This window comes from Triplophysa dalaica, chromosome 1 (genome assembly GCF_015846415.1).
Source record: "Triplophysa dalaica isolate WHDGS20190420 chromosome 1, ASM1584641v1, whole genome shotgun sequence".
In the NCBI taxonomy this organism is placed as follows: Eukaryota; Metazoa; Chordata; class Actinopteri; order Cypriniformes; family Nemacheilidae; genus Triplophysa; species Triplophysa dalaica.
The window spans coordinates 32,347,933-32,369,739 of NC_079542.1; the positions used below are offsets into that span (position 1 = coordinate 32,347,933).

A 21,807-nucleotide genomic window follows, 5' to 3' on the forward strand; every position below is an offset into this window, starting at 1 on the left:
TCAATCTGGCAGAACCAAACTAGATGCAGAACTAGGACATCGCAATGACTGTTCAGTCAGATGTTTCTTTTTTTACAAAGTATATAAAAGCTGCAATCTGTAACTTGCCTTGGTTAATTAACTCATTTTTTGAGACTTCAGGCAGTGGCTTCAGCTTTATGCAGTAAAAGTAATACTGTTAGTTACGTCATCATAGCCTCTCAGGTCAGCAGAAACACTAGTCGATTCTGACATCAAGCACCAGCACCACTTTAATGGTAAAGGGTTATCTCTTCTGTCTCCCGTGGCATGACCCTACAAAGGCGTATGTCTTGTACATCCAACTTCCCCTGCTAAAGAATGTTTAACGTTCACCATCCATGCACCGATCAGACTCTATTAACACTCTAATGGCCATTTTTATCCTTTTCGCCCCTCCCAACAGCTTCTGTAGCCATGTGTCATGTCTGATTACTTTAAAGTCCTCTTGAACTGTGCTACAGATCCCAATGCTCTGTTTGAGAGTTACAGCAGAGGGGTTAAGCGGCACACACCTCTATCCAGACCCCAATACCGCAGTGGTACTCAAGGGAAGCGTTTATAGAGAGAAGATTTGTGAACTCAATGGAAATCAGCCCCTTTATACACCAGTCAAGGTTGCAGTCGGCGGCATATAAGTGGACGTGGAGATTCATGTAGATGAGTTAAAGTAATGAGGTACCAGCCACTGTGATTATTTTTTCATGTTACAATGGAATGCTGGTATGATTGTTAAACTCAGTGAGGAGGCATTACATTCATTAATTTAGCCGAGTAGGACGTGTTCCTGGATCAACATTCATATGAAACCATTACAGCAATAACACTAAGTAAACGTTCTTAAAATTGTTGGGTAAAATATGAACAAACCCAACCGGTGGTTTAAAGGTCCAGTGTGTAGTTTTTTGGAGGATCTATTGACAGAAATGCCATATAATATACATAACTATATCAGAGGTGTATAAAGACCTTACATAATGAAGCGTTGTGTTTTTATAACCTTAGAATGAGCTATTTCTATGTACATACACTGCGGGTCCCCTTACATGGGGCAAACTGCTCTTCAAAGCACGCTTCGTAAATACGTTATCTCCTTTGGCATAAAGGCAAAAACGTAACAACGTCTTAGTCCTGTGTCAGCAATCCTGGTGCTTTAAAAGGTAGGGGTGGTGTGAGCCGCTGGTTGTAATTCGCAACCTCACTGATAAAATCGCCACATCGCTCCTTTAAAGTAACGTAGAAAATATCCAACAGAGCATTTTGGGTTGAAACTAGGTTAATTTTAACCAAGTGGTTGGGTTCGTCCATGTTTTATCCCAACCCTTGAAATCAGAGATGTGATTGGTCATAGGGATGTAAGTCAAGGTTGGATTCCCAGACCTTTGCACATGATTCAAGCATTCTGCATGCATTGAACTTTTAGAGCAAATTATCAAAATAGCGCTGCCTTATTTCAACATAGTGCCGCAAATGATAATCAGTTCATCTGGTGGAGAATAATAGAGAATAGTTATCATATTTTAAATATTACATTGAAGAAATACATAAGGACCCCTTTGTTACATTATCTAGGGATATAAAAATCTGAATCCGGTTGATAGGAATAAAAATCTGAATCCGGTTGATAGGAATGTTATTCCAAGATCAATAAAAAACGTCTTTCACATAAATCACGTTTTAACAGCACCAATTACATTCAAGATTTTTATAAAATACCAATTCCTATAAATTTTTATATATGTATATGTGCATGCATTTTTGTATTCAAATACCCTTCACTCACAGTTTGAGGTGTCAAAACATTACATGCATTCATTATCTACTCTTTTCTCTCTCTATTTTAGTATTTTAGTTTGTGTTATAAATAGGGTTTGAGAAGCGGTGAACAAAAAGAAGTGTGTTGGGGTTATAGAACACTGATCAAAGCAAAAGAACACAGAGGGAAAAGAAAAGCATAATCAAAGAATGAAAGACAGTGAAAACATGCCTCTCCAAATGTAGCCGTTCCGATTCGCTTACTTTAGAGGAGAAATGAAAGGTTTTTCTGGTTGGATTCAGCAAGCACATATGCCCCGACAGACACAAACACTGTGAAATTCCACATTAAAGCTCGACCACTTTGTTAGAGACAGGGCAAGAAGAAATGATTTTAGGCAATTTCAGACTTTACTCTCCTCGGATGGACTTTAAATATTCAGTGGCGAAATGAGATTGTAGGCATATAAAATTACTGAGGCTTTTTTCATTTTCGTCTGAAATACAGCAGTAATTTCATATTAGAAACTTTTAATGGATTTTGTCCGCCCAGGGGCGGAGACTCACCTAAAAGAGACAGTTTACCCAAAAATGTGTGCCAAAACTGTATGACTTTCTCTCCTTTCTGGGGAACACAAAAGGTGATATTTGAACAAGGATTTCTTGTATCATATAATGCAAGGGAATAGAAACAGAGATGCCAAGCTCTAAAATGACAAAAAAAGCACAATTAAAGCACCTTGAAAGTAGTTATATGCAGTAGTAGTATGATTCATATGCAATATTCCAAGCTTTTATGTAAAGCTTGTGTCCTGCTAAAGCTCTTGCTTATAAAATGAAGTAAACTTCAAGTTTAGCCTATAAAGTACACTTATGAAAAGTTCAAGTATACTTTAAGTTACACTTTATGTAGTAAAGTATGAAGTAGTAAACTTTGAAATGTACCATTTCAATACAATTTGGGACTAAACTAGTCAGCTTTTTAATAAAACAGTGCTGTTAAGTGTACTTATTTAGTGTAACGGTAAACGTTGAGTACACAACTAGTGTCATGATTTTCTCTTGTTCTGGCCGCGGGATAATGAGAGCCCCATTTCTTGTGCTTGTTTTTGGCCTTTGATCTTGCCATGTGCTCTCTCGTCCTCTGCCTTAGCCCCGCCCCCTCGTTTACTTATTCATTATTGAGTTAGTTTAGTTAGCCCTCCACCTGTTCCCCTCGTTACCTTCCCGTCTCATCTGCCCTGTAGGTGCTTTAGTTAAAAGTTGAGTTTTGGTCTCGATTTTACCCCTTGAGGGATTTTTCTGTTCAAGTTTTGTTAGTAAAGGTTTTCGTTTAAAGAGCTGTCTTCAACTGGGTTCTGTCCTTGCAATTCATGACAAACTAGTTTACAACTAAGTTTTTCATTTGTCCCGCAACTATACTGCAAGGGAACTGCTTAGCTTTCCTGTAGCTCAGTGGTAAGAGCATTGTGGTAACAACGTAGGGTTGTGGGTTCGATCCCAGGGGATTGCAAATACCTATGTAAAATGTATAGGATAAAGCAATTTAAGTCGCTTTGGATAAAAGCGTCTGTCAAATGCCTAAATATAAGTGAATTTATAGGTTTACTCATAGTATACTAGTTCAATACTTGTAGTATATTAGCATTAGCACATTTTAGTTTACGCAAGTACACTATGAAGTATACTCTCAGTAAACTACTAGATTAGTAGTTTTTATACATGCATAATTGTACGTTTTTTATACAAACTTAACAGCACGCTCACAAGTTCAAATTAATATAGGAAAAAATGTTCATAAAATGTAATAATATTTAACAAAGAAAGTCTGTATTTTTAAAACAACTGCAAGTCAAGTATACTTGGAAAACTTCTAAGTATATCAATATCAAAAGATTGAGTGCAAGTATACGCTAAAAATTCTTGATAATAATAAGTGAAGCACATTTAGTCAAGTACATAACAGTAAACTGAAATATAACATTCTATCTTTTTGTTTAAATATTAACAGTAGACTAATAGCACATTTTAATAAGCTTCTTTTTGGTAAAGGCTTTGATGGACTATATAACTGTCATTACAAACATTTTGACATTGTTTTGGTGCCATACAATGCCAAATGGCACTTGCATGTTTTATGTGATGCCACTTCCTTCAGAAGAGTTGACAGCGTCAGATGGCCCATCTTATGACACTTTATGGGTGCCAGCACCACTCCCCATTCACTTTATTCTCCAAAAAAGTTTCCTTCAAAGATTCACCTTTTGTAATCTACAGAATAAAATGTCATACAGGTTCAAAGTAACATTGAGAATATGATGAAACGACATTTTAACCATTCTCCTCCTCTCTAATATTTGATGATTGAGGAAATAGGATCGATCTATATTGTTCTTGTTGTGACAAAATCATTCCCTGGAAGACTCTTAAAGCCATCTGGACAAACACTGACAGGATATTTTCATCTTCCACTTCCTCAAGTGGAGGTGATAGCAATTCTCAGAGTCCTCCAGCAAATCCTTCAGCTTCAGCGCAGAGCTGTAGCAGCTTGTTATTACAGAGACTCAAGACGCCATGTGATGGAAATCCTGATGGAGTTTGTTTGTATGAGGGGCCGATGTAGAAAGAAGGGAGAAGTAGATATGAGAGGCAGGGTTACAAGTGTAACATAAATCAAAATAGAAAACAACTATAGGCAAAGATGGAAGTGGATGCAAACGTTAATAGACTGAATGTAAAGAGCTTTGGAGGAATGGAGGAGATGCAACTAAAGACGGAAAAAGTTTTAGATGTCTCTTGATGGAATGGTGAAAACCTTTTATATTTCAGGTGTCTTAAGTTCAATATACAATATATTGAAGATCATAAGGCTAACATTTTTTAAGTGATCATTTCTAAGCTTGCAGTTAATACAAGGCTTATAAACACTCCCAATCCCTAATTCATCTGTAATGACTGTCAGTCTGATTTATCAAAATTCAGGCGCAGAATCAATGTTAGAGAGTTAAGTTCTAGATACTTTATCAATACATGAACGTTGTCTAAAGTGGTAAAGCACCAAAGCATGCAAACAACGTTGATTTAAGTAGTACAAATGCAGACCATTATGGCAAGCTCATTACAAAACCTGGCAGAACAGACAGTATATTTAGCCCACGTGCCGATTTAAGCTCTAGTGACTTCCGTGTATATACAGGGTCCAAAACGAACAGTCCCTACGGTGCCAAATATCAGTACAATTTGGCCTTGCCAACAAATGAGACAAAACCAGTTGGCCCGTTACTTTATTTGGAACTACAGTGTAAAAAATGCTTTTAATTGAATTGTAAGAATGCGACTCACACCATCACTGATGTTTGCGGTACAGGCAATTTAAATGAAATCCATACAAACCACATATTTTTTCTTGGATGTCAAACGTGTTTTCTGTCTCGAGATACTGTATAATGTATAGAGTGGAGCATTCCTCATATTCTGTGCCCAAAATGAAAATATGGGGAAGAAAATTCGCACAGAAATTGTAATATCATGGATTTTTGCAGAATTACACTGAAAATCTTCACATTCAAAAGTTCAGTGAAATGTTTCACCTGACTTTTTGGATCTTTTAATCTGAAGGTGTATTAATTAACTGAATCATATTTTGATTAGTTTGACACAAATATAAATAGGAGAAGGCAAAAAGGTGAAGACGATTCTAAGGACCGGTGCACCTTTGGGGGCACTCCACTAACGGAATAATGGGGACCCCGGCTAAGGATCCCCCCAAAGACGATCGGGCCTGGCTTACAATATAGTCAAGGGCCCAGAACAGCTAGCGGGGTCCCTGAATATAAATGTTCAAACATTTGATGTACTTTAAAAACTTTTTTGAAATGGATGACTTTCACTGAAAAAAAGCAGCCAATAAGAGTTCAGATTAGAATAAAGCACTTCAGGTGAGACCTCAAGAGGATGCTGGACAAAAGAACATTTCTGCAAATTCTAGGGGTGACAACACTTAAGACATTTAATATTGTTGTCGTTTATTCAAAAAATTCTGTAACATACTTTTATTAAAACAATTGAATTTGTGTTATTCCAATGTTGAGTTAACTATTATTCTAATATAATACAAATTTAAATAATAATACAAATATTATTAAGTAAGTGACCCCAAACGTATAAATGGTATTAAGATGCTACATACTATCTTAGATCACATAATTAGTTTTTATTGATATTATTGTAATATTAACTAAGGGAAAATATTAAACTGCTCATAAGTCTGTAAATTCATTAATAGTCAGCTCCAATTATTAGCAGTTTAGTAGTATTGATTTCGGATATAAAATGTTATACCAAAATATTGGATTTTCAACATCAAAATCATCACGTAATGCACAACCGCAGTAAAACTTCTCTAAAAGATAGAATCTGGCCCTCTGTCACTCACTTGCTTGGTCTCAGGCTTCCGGAGTGCAGGTGGCTCTGGACAGTTTGCCACCTTCGGGACCTGCTGGTGCCCGCACCTATGCAGCTGTCACTGCGACTCGGACCCCCCACTGCCCCCCCACCCACCTCCCTTTTCTCCAGCGATCCACTAAAAGAAGAAAGAGAAAGCAGGAGCATTTAAAGAAGAACGAGATGTTCATACAGAAAAGGAGTTTCACAGTCGTTACTTTCTTCAGCATCTCAGGATAAAGCAATAAGGCACAAAGGTAAAAAACAATCCCAGTCATGCCCTACCTGTAGACCAAGCAGGAGTGGCGGGCACGTAGACCATGCAGGTCTGGAGAGGGAAGACATTGTGGTGGTGGGAGAGCAAGCGGGTGGGTTTTTTGGGAACACGGGTTCACAGTAATAGGAAGGCAGATGGCGCTGGTATATACTGTGCAGCATTTTTTCAGCTATATGGGATACCTACAAGTAACGCTGATGTATTCCTCTGTCACTTGAAATAATCTAAACAAATGGGCCAACAAGCACTCGATTAAAAATGGATGGCTTGATAAGAAATCATAATAACAGATGCATTATCCTTATAGGAAACAGTGTATCTGCTATTTCATCTCTATTGGGTTGGATTACTCATCAAATCTTTAAGCACAAGAAAATTACGCCTATAATCACAAAAGGCTGCAATTTATATGCAAAACAATTGTGGTCAGAGGAGTTATATAAAAGTTCAAGGGTTTACGTTGGATGGCCTTGCAAAGCTAAATTGCACAGTAATGCTCAAAGTAATACCCATAATAGTATTAATGTAAAAAAACATGACTAACAATAAAAACAATGCAAATGTTGATAGTATTAATAATAGTAATAGTACATGTAAATTAAAAAAAAATATTATAACAACAAAAATACAAACAATCATAATATCAATTTTAAATAGTACTTATGTATATTTTAAATAATATAATAATAATAATTTAAGAAGACTCACTACAGGAATATACTGTCAAGTTTAATTTTATTTAGAATTTATTTGAATTTCGATAATTTTTATTAAGAGACACAGGCCGTCTGTTCCTATTCTGTTTCCCATCATTCATTGATTCATCTTAATTTCTCTTCATGTGAGACAGAGACTGATGTTCACTTGATCCGGACAGTACAGCACAGAGACGTGAGACAGAACTGGCTACAACACACAGGTGTCGAGATCTACGACGGTCACTGAAGACAGAGATGACCCGTGATGTAACATTTGCACATCAACCTCAGGCGGCGAACAGAAACACGGGAGACTTGACATCAGACGGACAGGTTGCTGACTGCTGTCACACTGTCTTAAACTGAAGAAACATGGCCTTTTACTTTTGACTGTCTGGTCAAGAGCGATTCTTTGAACCACACTGATAGCGATTGGCAGCGTATAGAGGTCTCGACCGGATGTCATTTGTTGTCAATGTTAGCTGATGGTTCGAGCCAACGCAAATGACAGTGACCACTGTCAGCGCAAATAAGTGGAGCAGAGTTCCACAATATACAAACACGTGACACCAGGATACCGCAACTAGCAATAGTAAAGCTAACATCAAAGTTTATGTGCATTTTGGGACTAAACAAAGATTCAAGGCCCCTGTAAGGTAACTTTTCGTAATGTCAGAACAAACGCAGGTTATACTTGTGATTAGAATTTCTGGTTATTTCTGGTTTAAGGCTATCTTGCTAAGCTAACATCAATTTTTTTTAAATCTCATACGAGTTACAGGAGGAGTGTAAATTGTAGATTTAATCGTTTTGAACAGATTTTCCTGACTGTAAATGCTGTTTTGTAAAAAATAGTTTCTGACATCATCTCCCCGAAAGAGTCGACTGGCTCCACTAGCTCCACTGGACCTATTCTGTTCTACCTTAAAGCATCCGCACATTCGGACTTCAACCACTACTGTCACTTGCCTGTTTTTTTTTTATTCGATAGTGTTTGTAATGCTTTTGACAAAAAATTGACAGATAAAAGGAAAGGGTTTGGTTGAAGTCATGACTGCGGTTTTTATGCTTCCGTCAGCTGGCTTTTTGATTGGGTATTATTTTGTTCCACATGACAATCAACAGAGCTCTTGTGCATTTATCCTCGGGGTTTCCCCCACACATCAGGATTTGTGATGTTGAATATTTACAATTCGCGATTGGGGCAGCTCCAATGTCCAATGATTCATTCACTCTTATCACACACACCACACCACAGGGAAATCTGATAAGATAATCTTTAGAGCCGTTTAAAATCATCCGGACTTTACCTAGGATTGTCCGAAGGGGAGAATTCCGCCCGGTTATCTTGTGGTGAGGCCCCGGCATTAGCTGAATTTTGGTGATGTAAATTTAACAAATAGTAAATGACATATTTAGGTAGTTAAAGCTAATCAGTTTCGAAGCTGTTACCATTATCAATCTATAGCTTTGAATTTCTATAAGGGGAAAAATGAAAGAACGTACACACATAGGGCTACATTTCAAATGACCTCATTAGAGAACGTTATAGTATAAATCTTATAAAATTATGGGATTACAATAATAATAGATGTAAAAATGTTTTCGTGTTAGGTTATCAAAAAATATACAGTAATTTGGCAGTCATGCGACACAATGATTGGACGAACATTCTATAGTCATGTGAACTAAACAGAAGACGATATTGCATTCCGTAGCTTTAAAGATGACATATATCATAGTAATTTCCAATTAGGCACTAAACAGAGTATCTATAAGAATCACTTTGGGGATTTCACAAAGCGACTGAATCTTGCACAACACACTAATTAACGTTAGATACAGAACTAATTATAACTATAATTCATTTTTTGTTGAACATGCAAGTGAAAAAGCCAAAAGGAGGAAAAATATTCAATTTCCTTTATTCCGCATGAATAATCAGTTATAATTTATATTATCTGAGATCTCTCTAACCAGTCAGGCTTCTTCTACACATCCAGTAAATAAGAGATGTTAGATGGAAGGGTGCTCTTCATTCATTTAATTAAATTGTTCTGCAAATGCAATGCGTGTTTTTCGTTTATCATTCACTAACAATTTGTCAATTTATCTATACCATAAATTGTATCATTTATTATGGGTGGATGACCCATGTATCAGCGAAAAAAACCTGATGATAACAATGTTTTTTTTTGGTTTGATTACGCCTATCTAGAAAAATCTAGACTATTTGTCTAAAATATTTGTATATATGTAAATTATTTGTAGGCGTTTGAAACCGTGTAACGATGTACATACTAGGCACCAGACTACACAGGGGAAGTGACACACACATAGACAATACACCAGAACTCCAACAACACATTACACAAAACACAGCCAAAACACAACAACACAGTAGTAGAGTTAACAACCCTCAACACTCAGAAAGGCGTAATAAATCAATACAGATCCTCTTGAATGTACCTAAACCTCTTCTGGTCAGAGGTCAGAGGTATTAAGGGTTGTCCGTCTCCATGGATACCATGCATGAGCTGAGGGTGAAATGTTAGCAGTTGGAGTTATTAGTGGTACTGGCAGGGCTGTATGGAACACAAGGCTTTATAACGTAAGGCAAGAGAAAATAATTTGCCTATATTAATTATATATTTGTTGTCTGGTAGTATAAGATCCAAACTCCCTGACCATCACAGAAACAGTTCAGAAATGGGAAACATTGCAATGCATATCATTTAGATTCCCGCTTCTTTATTTCAGATTTATAATTGGATTCTATGAATAATAGTGTAATGCTCTCAGCACCACGTTTTATAAACGTTCAACACATTTCAAAGGCATATTACATAATTTTGCCGGCTTCCCCCCAAAAGTCAGTTATGAGAACAGTGTAAAAATGTCAGTATATTCTGTCTTAGTCGGATGCCCTTGTATAATTTTGCACTACATCTTTTAAGTCTATAAACGTATGTTTGTCGATAGTGCCTGATTTGTCACATTATGACAGCGAGGGTTAGTCACGCCTCTCCCATCACAAAAACACTAAGCTCCGCCTCTCTAAATAGCAAAGACAAAAGTTTAAGCTCCACCTCTCCACAACAAATGAGAGGGTTTTGTTTGATTTATTTATGTACAGTTTTTTTTCATGCACATTCCATTTAAAATGCAACAATGGCCATCATGTTTTTATACGTAAAGAGACAGACCATCGTTGCTCGTGTGAACAGCACATGTTTTACTTACTGGAAAAGCTTTTGATACTACTATCGCAATTTACCAGCAACACTGTTTGATAAGGTTTGTGCGAAAAAACAAAAAATTGGCTTACTAAGGCCAGGGCCGTAGTATCAAACAGAAGACATACATAAACAACTCTTCCACTCATTAAAATGAATACAACCTGTTGTTATAATCTGTGTTGGTGGGAGGGATTCTCGATCAAAATTCACACCATGTGGATAAAAAGTGGGACTTCAGCCTTCCGTATCCAGTACTGTATCCAATCAATTCGATTGAGATTCATCCTGGCAGATAAGCCAGCAAGGCAGCGTCTCCTTTGAAGATAATGACTTCAATTAAGCAATTAAAACACAAGGAAACACAAGACTGAAGCTAACAGTCAGAAGCATCTGAATCTCCCTGAAGGTGAGACGGCGAGGGGTTGACCCTGAGATCTCGCTTTAATCTAAACTGAGACGTATTCAGAATGTTAAAGAGCCAACTATAAGACTGCAAAGTGATATGGATTGCCCCTGATATATGGTCTTACAAATGGGGTCAATGGGAATTTTACAACTTGCGTAACTTGAGGATTGATGGAACGGTTTGAGAGAACTTGCGGAAAGATGTATATATAATATATATTTATTTAAATGTTCCATTTTTCACTGTATTTAAACTTATCTATAATGAACCTACTTAAATGTAATATGTATAATTTAAGAATATAACTTAAATAATAAAATAAAAGTACAACAGAACATAATATATATATATATTTTAAGATTTTAATTTTTCATAACTGGTCCTAATTTAGGTTTCATTTTCCAAATGCTATACTTTTTTGTCTTGTTGCCTAGTTTCTTTCTTTTCTATTTTTGGGTGAAATTGATTCAGACACTTCTGTGAGATGCAACCTAATAGATATTATTGTTTTTATACAGATTTTCACATATTTCTGAAACTCGCTTGGAAACCATCTAGAAAAACATATAATTGTACAGTTTTTTAACAAAATATTTCGGCGCCCCAGCTGCTGTTTTTCTTTTTGCTGTATTTTTACACTATATTCTTGAAATACGAAAATCTGTCAAATTACAGAAAACAGCACATTTACCAAAAAAAAACAGATGAAACCATGTCATTTTACTGAATATTTCTGGCACCCCAGCCGGCAGAAACTTTCTGTTCTTTTATAAGATTTTTTGTACAGTGCATTAGCAAGCCAATAGGGATAATTAGAACAGAAGGTCATGGGTAGATCGGAATGAACAGCCTTTCCCTTTCGATACAGCCCTGCGCAGAGAGAAGGGTCCCTTACCAGCCTGAACCGAGACTCACTTTGGCGTGAGGCGAGGGTCTCCGTAGGGAGCGTAGGGGGACATGTTCAGGAGGAACTCCTTGGGTGGGTAAGAGCTCCAGCGCTGCTGCACGTTGCTGCTGTCATTATTATTCCAAAAATCCCTGTCTAGATCACTGTGACTAAAGAGACAGAAAGAGAGAGAGGGCAATTTTTTGGGGAGTTTAGACTGGCAGAATGGAATAATGGAGACCTTGTAAAGCCGTTCTCTGTGTAAATAACATTATTCCACAGAAACATTTTATGTGGCATAAAGAGTAAAACATTTTTTCTGTATGAGGAAAGAAAAAAAAAGAAAAAATATCTCTGAGGACAAGATTAAAGGCGTTTTGAGATCCAGCACAGAAAACATTAAAGCCATATTTACTCAATGCTGTCAGTACACTCACACTCTCATAAGCTTGCAGTTTCAAGGCCTGTATTCACAAAACATCTTAAGGCTAAAGTAGCTCCTAACTTGCTGATTTAGGAGAAACTTGTAAAAAATAAGGGCGTGTCTGTTCTAATTTTAGGACTCAAAATTGTTGTGCTAAGAGTATTTCACAAAGCGTTTAGCACTAAAACTAGCTCCTGAACCTGTGAGATGTTACGGGTAGTGAAGAGGACTAAATCCAAGGACCAAATCACAACAATCCTAAAATGGCTGTAACACCAGCAGTCTACCTTCAGACATAAACATTTTAGAAAGACAATGAGCTTATGACTACATTTTTATTTTAAGATCTTAATTTAAACATGTCAGCATGAGACCTCATTCTATAATATTTCTATGATTAAATGACTGACAGAGACTCAACCTCTATGAGCCAAGTCAGTAAGCTTGCTGACGTCATCCATGGCAACGAGTTCAACCCTGCCCTTTTTCTAAGGTTAAGATGTCTTGCTCTCTCAGTAGCGTTATGAACAGGTTTTAGGTGGAAACCCTTAACTAATAACGTTTACTGCTGTTTAGGAGAGCTCTTAGTGTTAAGTTAAAATGTTAGGTGGCAAACCAGGTTAGTTTAGGATTAGTTTGCGCCAAGCCTGGGATTAAGGTACGAACTTATGTTATGTTTGTATTTATATTATGTTTTGGAATGTAATACATCTCCATTAAAAGGAAGGAAGGAGGCGGGAACCGGCAAACATTTAATAAAGTAATATAAGAGCCGGCGGCCCCTCACGGACGACCGCCGGCGACCAAAACATAATATAACTACAAATACAAACATAACATAAGTTCGGGCCAGGTCCTCTCTCCTCGACGGTCCGGTCGCTCGTTCCTTTTATATGCTCCCATCTCCAACGTGATTCGAGGCCGGTGTGCGCACAGCTGGCACTAATTCACAATTACTCACCGGACTCGAACCACGGTCTCGCCCCGCCTACTCTACTACACAAATATAAAATCAAATAATGGTTACTACTGTAAATAGGTCAGATCTGATGTTAGAGATAACATTTGGTGGCTTATTTTAGATACAGACAAAACCATACATTGACAGGTGACATCACATATCTTTTTACACTGCTATTTTAATCTTTTTTTTATTATCCAGTTACACTTACAATTCACCTAAATAATATATCATAGGCCTACATTTTAAAATGCGTAAGAAGTTTTTAATACATTAATGCCTACAGCATGCCCTAATGCATCTGTGTTGTGTCAGTGCTTTAAGGAAGGTAAAGTAAATGGGGAACAGTTCAAAACCCTTTAAATGAATGAAATGTGACCTAACTCAATTTCAAACTTCAATACAATCTTCTCTTCTTTGTTCTATGACAGGACTGTTGGTGGGAGACAGGGGTTCCTATGTATGCCAGAGGTTTTTGCTATCCTGACCACTTCAACATGGCCCTCAGTCAAACCAGAGTCAGGATTAAGATGACCATCAGATTTTTAAATGTACACTTCAACTGAGTTGACTTTACATACTGTCATGTTTTATTTAGAATCAGCTTCTCTAGTGTATGTTGTTCACATTTCTTCTGTAACCTGTGGAGGTAGAAACTTGTGAAATGTCCTACAATAACAGAAACACCAGTAACGTAAAATATAATCCTCACATTACCACGTGTGCCATATTGAAAAGAAGCCTACTGTAAATCGCCCTCTTTAACTCTGTCAGTGCCCACAGATAGTTTCTCTTCATCATGTCCTTCATTCTCATTAATAAAGGTAAACTAAATGATAACTAACATAAGGTAGGATATTTTCATTCACTGTTGGAGGAACACACACACATTATACACATACATCATGTTATGTTTCTGTAATATAGACCTTACTATATACTACAATAAATGTGTGTCCTACATAGTCGTTTAACTTGCGAATGAACTCAATCAGCAGTGTTTTGGAAACACTTCTCTCTTGCGTAGACAGCAGAAACAGTATTACTCTACGGCTGAAATACATTTTTGTGTTACTAATATTTCTCGTATAATCATTTCTTAAGAAACATACGGAACTCCATCTATCCATGGAACGCGATTGGTTTTGCAATGACGACGTCACACATGTGCACATAGAATGTTCTTAACATTATAGAAAACATAAAAATTAAAAAAAGATTTTAACTGGGTTTCTCATGTAGAGTCACACATTTGTAACTGGCATGCACTGCTACAAGTCAGATGCCAATCGGTTTTTCATAAACAGTAGCAGTGTAAAGACGAACACACCCATTACCTTATTACCTTGCATGTTACCTTGCTAGTAACACTAGGTCAAGTTGAGTTGCATTGTGGGAACTCCACACATGTGAATTTACACCCCATCCTACTGAGATCCATTTATCTGGCTGATTTCTGTAGGCAACAGATACCTTTCCCTCTGCTTATGATATAAACTTATGAATGTCTGTTTTATCATTGTTAAATATGACTCTGTGAGAAACAAACACTGTCGTGACTTTAGTTTCACGCAGCCTTGTGCAAATCTATCAATCTCTAACTGTGTTTTTCACATTTTTTGTCTGATTCATGTGTCATAAAAAACCTGAAAAAAAATCACCTCAACGATAAAAAATCCCGCACTAAATCAACCATCTTGAGCAATTTCAGATTTGAGGCCTAATGCATAACATTTCCTGACCCATCCCTCCATCACAACATCGACATCATCAGTCAGAAATGAAGTATGTTTTCAAAAGAGGATCTGACCTGTCGTTGAGCTTAATGTTTAGCAGTTTCATCCGCCCTGACTAATAACATTAGACCTGACAAATTAGATGTGCTCAGACCGACTGTCTCTCTCAAAACCTCCAGCTTTAAAAATGAATCTCCTATTTAATGTTTAATTCGGGTTGATGCGGGCATTTAATATGATAATAAAACTTTGAACACATTGGAGGCGGTCCAGGTATTAATTCATTTACAGCGCACGCACACACACGAACACACAACATTTTATATTTTAAAAACAGGTCTTAAATTAATAATTTTTTAATGCTGAAATATAAAATAATAATAATATTACTTCATATTTAATATTATCATATATTATTTTTAATAATAATACCTAGATAGATTTAGATATTTTATGCTGGGCTATGTCGCTCTTAAGTTATACCTTAAGCTGTACCTTATCGTTAATACGTGTTTCCTGAAACCTTCTTAGTTAAGTATACCTTCTGTAAATTATACTTTCGTAAAGTTGATCTGGACTGCTCTTAGCTATACCTTATCGCCTTTGATGGTTCATACCGCTATGCAAAAAGCTTTTCTACATCACAGTTTAATTTCACATATAAAATTGAATATAATTATTGAATATAAAATTCTATTAGGTTTCAAATGTACACTGTAGTAGAGTAGGCGGGGCGAGACCGTGGTTCGAGTCCGGTGAGTAATTGTGAATTAGCGCCAGCTGTGCGCACACCGGGCTCGAATCACGTAGGAGATGGGAGCATAAAAGGAACGAGCGACCGGACCGTCGAAGAGAGAGGACCGGGCCCGAACTTATGTTATGTTTGTATTTCCTACGTGATTCGAGCCCGGTGTGCGCACAGCTGGCGCTAATTCACAATTACTCACCGGACTCGAACCACGGTCTCGCCCCGCCTACTCTACTACATACACTTTAACTTTAACTTATTTTAAATTTTATAAATGAAATACTCAAGATTAATACACTCAGTGTAGGCTGTTGAAGTGTTTTCATTAATAAAATTGTCATACAAGGATTTTTTTAGCTTTTTAATTACAGCCTATTATCCCAAGGCACATCAGCTGGCAAACCATTTGAAAAGAAAGGCGTAGTCTATATTAAGGGAATGAATGTTATGGGGAGTTTGGTCAAACTATGGCAGCGCGACAACGCATAGTTGTTTTAAATCAAAGACGTCATCTTCCGCGGACTCTTTTTATTTGCACAATTTCCTCAGAGAACATTTTAGTTCCCTGGCTACCATGTCAGAAGAGAAAATTCTACACAAATTTAGCCTGCCACGGGAGCAAATTCTGCTGCTCTTGCATCTTGTTGGCCCAACTTTGTCGAGACAAACTCGACGGAGCTACCCCCTCAGCCCCGAAATTCAGCTGCTGCATGGCAGCTCTTCCTTTTTACGCCGTGGGTGTGGTGGTGCGCTCACTCAGTGACAAAAATCCAGCTCCGTCATGCCACTGATCACATACGTATACCTTTCGCCTGGCACGACGTGATGGAGGCACATTAAGGCTTCCATGCCATTGCGGGTGTACCGTCCGCGATTGGGATTCTGGAAGGGACACTTATCCCTATAGACAAATGAGTGATTTACGCCAATTATGTGAATCAACACCGATCGTGGAGAACTTTAACACACAATGGCAAACTATGAGAATATAAATGACCCTTTCAAAAGCAAGCAAAGCCATAAAGCCAGTTAATGTAGCCGGTTAACGTAGAAAACGTATGACCTTGAGGGTGTGGGATCGGACACTTGCGAAATTATAAAGACATTCATACACACACATATTTCTTTCTTTATCCGTACTATTTCAATGAGTCCTGACAAATGCAATTTCTACAATTTCTAAAGCGTTTCTTTATAAAAAACATTGTTTTTTCAATACTTTACCCACTCTATAACGCAAGGTAGAGTGAACAATCGATTCTCAAGGCTATTCAGCACCAATGCCATGGACAGCACCTCCTAACTTCGCACTTAAGAAGGTTTACCTTAAGTAACCTCAAAAGGTATAGTTCAGGTAACACGCTTAGAAAAGGTATAACTTGAGTTAAGGTGTACGCTTAGAGTCTTCTTAGCGTGCTAAGAGACAACGTTTTCGGGAAACGCAGCCCTGGCCAAATAACATATGTACCATAATTCGGCCAACCAAAACAAAGCCAAAACTATATATTATAGAAGATTAATAGTATTTATTGTATCTCTATTACGATACTGCGAGCAAAATAATAACCAGGCCCCATTTTCACAAAACATTTTATCTTAACCCTTAGAGCTCTCCTAAACAGCAGTAAAAGTTTTTAGTTAAGAGTGTCCACAACGTATTCACAACGCTTCTGCAAGCAACTTTTACTACATCTACATTTAGTCATTTAGCAGACGCTTGTATCCAAAGCGACTTACAGAGAGTTCAGGGAGCAATGAGCGATATGTCATACATTAGCAATAATACAATAAAACAGAAAGAAATCTTAAGTGAAAAAAGGACGGGGTTGACCTCGTTGCCATGGATGATGTCAGCATGCTTACTGACTTTGACCACAGTGATTGGCTCAGAGGTTGGGTCTTTGTAAGTCTTTTAATCATAGAAATATTATAGAATGAGGTCTCATACTGACATATTTGACATAAAAATGGGGTCATATTCAAATCAAATATTTCAACATATAATTATTGCCGTATTCAAATTAAGATGATTAAATATACACTAAGTTACTAATTCAACAAGTGAAGAGTTCATTTACAAAAACAGATTTTTTGTTTCAAAATTTGTTTTTTATAGTTTTTTATTAAGTAACAAATATTGTACAAATACAATAAAACACAATAAACACATGAAAAAAGGAGTTATATTTTGCAAATAAACTATATGTTCATATAGACAGTGTTGGGCAAGTTACTCTTAAAAAAAGTAATAAATTACTAGTTACTAATTACATATTCAATAGTGTAATTAGATTACTGTACAAATTACTCTCACCAAGAAGGTATTTATTTAGTCATTACTAATAACTTTATATATCCCATATCAACCTCAAAGATAGACTTGAAACGACTTGTTTTATTCATGCAAATAAATAATACAAAACTACATGTAGTGGTATTATTAACTGACCACAGTATTACAAATGAGAGAATCATAAATTAAAGCCTGAATTTTAAAGTTAGACTGAATTTTGATGTCAATTCCACTATTGCACAGCACATATATTGAACAAAATATTTAGTTTAATTACGTCAGAAGTAACAGTAACTAAATGAAAGTAACTTATTACTTAGTAACTAGTTACACCCAACACTGCATATAGAGTATATAAAGTATATGTTCAGCTAATTGTAAGCATTTTGCCTGTCTCGTTTAACAGTTAGCAGATATTAGTAGTCTTTTTGGGTAAGCTCATTGTCATGAAATCTTTCTAAAATGTGTACGTCTCAAGGTAGACTGCTGGTGTTACAGTCATTTTAGAATTGTTGGTAGAAGATACTTTTTGCTTAAAGATGTTTTGTGAATACGCACCCTGTTCTTTTTTCCATTTCCGTAGGCTAGTACCCCGTAAACACGTACAGCATTTCACTAATACTGTAGATCCATGTATGCTGTTGTGGTTTTCCGTCCTCAGAAAGGAAATCAAATCTAACACAGAGTCTGAAGAACAGCTCTCGATGCCCTTGTGCAGTCACAGGTGATTAGCCGTCCGGCCTCTGGTCCCAATATAAAAACACTCTCCATCTGGTGTGAGATGCATTCGTGTCTAATTAGAGCCTCAGCTGTTTAATATCCCTGCAGCGGTTAACAGTGCAAGTGCTCCAAGTGGACCAATAATAAAGCTTCAGCCTGATGACCTTTTCAACAACATCCAGTCAGTGTGAGCCATCATCTCACCTGTACTAACTGCTTTAAAACCAGGTGAAGGTCTGTGGCTTTAGACAAAAAACGTAGGATGTTGTAAATGAAACACAATGTGAAACACAGAAAGAACCTTAACACATTTATGTACGAAAGGATCATTTTCAGATAACTTTAAGTAAAAATGTGCTTTCAATTCATCCATCTGTTTCTCTGAATAGCTCGCATAGCTTCCATTCCAAATGCATCATGCGACTGTTCAATAACACTGAATGGCATTAGGATTAATGTTTTGCTCTCATTAGCGAGACATTAACTGTAATAGTTAAGCCCTGCAGGAGGCACATACTTGATGGCTTTATTTTCTCCTCGGCCTCTTCCCGACACCGACACGGAGTCTGGGGTTCCCGCTGTCTCCACCCCCGGCTTTTTCCTCTTTCCCTTCAGAGAGAGATAGAGAGAAATAGAGAAAGAGAGAGCGAGAAGAGAGATAGAGAGAGAGAAATGTGATTTGATAAGGTGCCACATTTTTGCAGGTGGAATTTTTGCAAGTCAAAGACACATTTATGTTAACAAAGCAGTCATCGACAGTTTAATGGTAGTATGGAGGGTTTGACGGAAATGTGTAAGAGGAGGATTTCTTGGGAGTTCATAACCATTTCAGGTCTGAAACGCCGGATAGGTACGGCTGAACTCAATTGAACCTAGTTGTCATTGGTCAATGCATGGTGATCTTGCAGCAAACATTGGAGGAAGGTGTTCACGTGTCTGATAGGAACTTTATTGTGCCTGAATGTCCATGTGATGGAGATCACTTTCACAAAAACTTGAATTCTTCCTCTATGTACTCAATGCACCATCCATTCCAAATGCATGCAACGTTTTCTGATTCAGAGTAAACTTTAGTGTGTAGGCGCCTTTTCTGAAAAACTGTGATGCACCAGAACTTTCTTATTGAGCGGAGGCAAAAACTTTAGTGGGTTGCAAACCTAAACTGTATTTCTGAGACACGTTTAAACATGCTGGAGACGTCTGGGCAAGAATCTGATTAAGTACTGAAAAACAAAAAAGAAACTGCAAATGGGAGAAACAAGATGCACCACACAAATATGTCCAAAGTGTGGACACCTGGGAGAGCTTTCTGCAAACCTATTCTTCTCAATGGCACCTGCTCAGTTGATGGCAAGATGGCTAGAACCTTCCCTTTAGAAAGATGTTGTTTTTCTAACCAATCAGCCGATCTGTAAATGTCATGTGACCAGACACTCTGGAGCAGGCGGAAATTGGGTGATGGCACTGCAAGAAGCCATGTGGTCGCAGAGCCCTTGCTGTTCTAAGCCACTGCATGAGCCCCTTCAATTTCGTTTTTGCTTACAAATGATGTTTATTTTGGTCAAATCACACAATTACTCTACTTCTAAATTGTCGTTAACAAAAAAGATGCTTTATGCCCCAATAATGATGCAGTTGTCTCTCAAACGGAAGACCGTTGCCTCCACAGACGTTCGGTCAAAAGAATGTGGTCTGAAAGAGAAAACATTTATATACTTACATAATATACCATATGCACGTGGCGGTGTTGGCAAACAACTTGGACAACTCAATTGATCGATGCAACAAATTACATAAAGGCTAATTACATCATTTCCTGTCTGTCAAAAGCAGCACTCCTCCCCACCATCTCTTGATTGGCCGATCCATCTCGAAGTGATTCTGCAGGTGGAGGATTCATTACAAAGTCCTCTGAAAGCCATCAGCCGCCAGCAGTTGTGTAAGAGATGATAAATGATTGGGAAGAGAGGAAGAAAGAGTAGCGTCTTGGCCCCGGCACAGCAGCAGCCTGCCAGTTTCCAGCATTTAAATTACGCCGCCTGCCAACATGCGATGGCTCTGCTGCCATGATCTTTCTGTCGACGTAATGAATGGAAACAAAGGAGAAAGTGGAACGGGCGTGTTTGTACACCGGTCAAAACATCATGTGAACTGCAATGGTGCATTTGCAGAGGAAACAGGAAGAAACTTTGAGAGAAGAATAAATCTAAACGAATGTTTAGTTTAGACAAAGAATAGTCTAGACTTCACTTTTAATTATTATCTGACTCTGAAGACTAGAGGTTAAATTACTTTAATTAATGTATTATTTATTATTATTTAATTAAGTTATTATCAATTACAAATTAAATAAATGAAAAAAATGGGAATTTTGCATATCAAAATCAAGGCAGGTGGTCCTCAGGTATTGTTATTCAGAAATGTTTTGTAAAGACACGTTTACATGTTTTAATCGCCATTTTTTTATTGAGAATAACATACACCACGTATATAAGTATTTACAATACCAATTATGACCATGCATTAGGGAAAAAAAAAACATTTGGGTCAATTTGGATTTTTACTATCTGCAAAAACTATTAATATCTAAAAATTTGCCCAGTTTCTGTTTTGATGAAAAAAATAAACAAAAACAGAAGACGCTGCACATTGATTACACACAGATTAACAGTGATTCTGTCCTGAGCCACACTAGAGTAGATCTGTGTGGGCTTGCAGTACGCTATTGAGTGCGTCTTATCTATGATTAAAGACTATCATAAATTCTTCAGTAGAGAGACATGCAGGAGGAGAACATGGGAAGACAGCAAGGGAAAGAGAGAGCATGGATGCAACAATCAAAGAGAAAGTGACACAGAAAGAGAGCAAAGGGATGAGAAGTGCAGGTAGAGATATACAGAACAGCAGAGGAGAGAAAGAGGAAGGATGGAGTTGGGCCTTCAAACAGAATGAACAATAACGAAAAGATGAAATAGTGAGTCGATTCAGGGGAATTATTACATCAGAGTGTGAGTGGTGGTTTTTTGGTGGTAGTTTCACATCGGATTCTGCTCTGTCCTCACACTGTCTATCATGTTACAATTTTATCTGTCACTTTGGTGCATTTCTCACATCACTATTAACATTTGCACAACATTATCTGTCAAGCAAATTCTATAAAAAAAATTGAATCTTTTTTTTCTTGTAAATGTCTCCTAAATTGA

General features: G+C 37.3%; 1 protein-coding gene across 1 annotated transcript in view; it reads right to left on the bottom strand.

Annotated features, from left to right (window-relative positions):
* syt7b (synaptotagmin VIIb) overlaps nucleotides 1-21,807 on the bottom strand; it is a 117,273-nt gene that overhangs the window by 46,834 nt on the left and 48,632 nt on the right. Inside the window, exons 3-5 of the mRNA XM_056752449.1 lie at nucleotides 19,122-19,213; nucleotides 11,752-11,892; nucleotides 6,209-6,355 (exon numbers count right to left, since the gene is read on the bottom strand). Coding sequence (XP_056608427.1) covers nucleotides 6,209-6,355; nucleotides 11,752-11,892; nucleotides 19,122-19,213 — 380 coding nt within the window. The remainder of the gene's footprint in view (nucleotides 1-6,208; nucleotides 6,356-11,751; nucleotides 11,893-19,121; nucleotides 19,214-21,807) is intronic.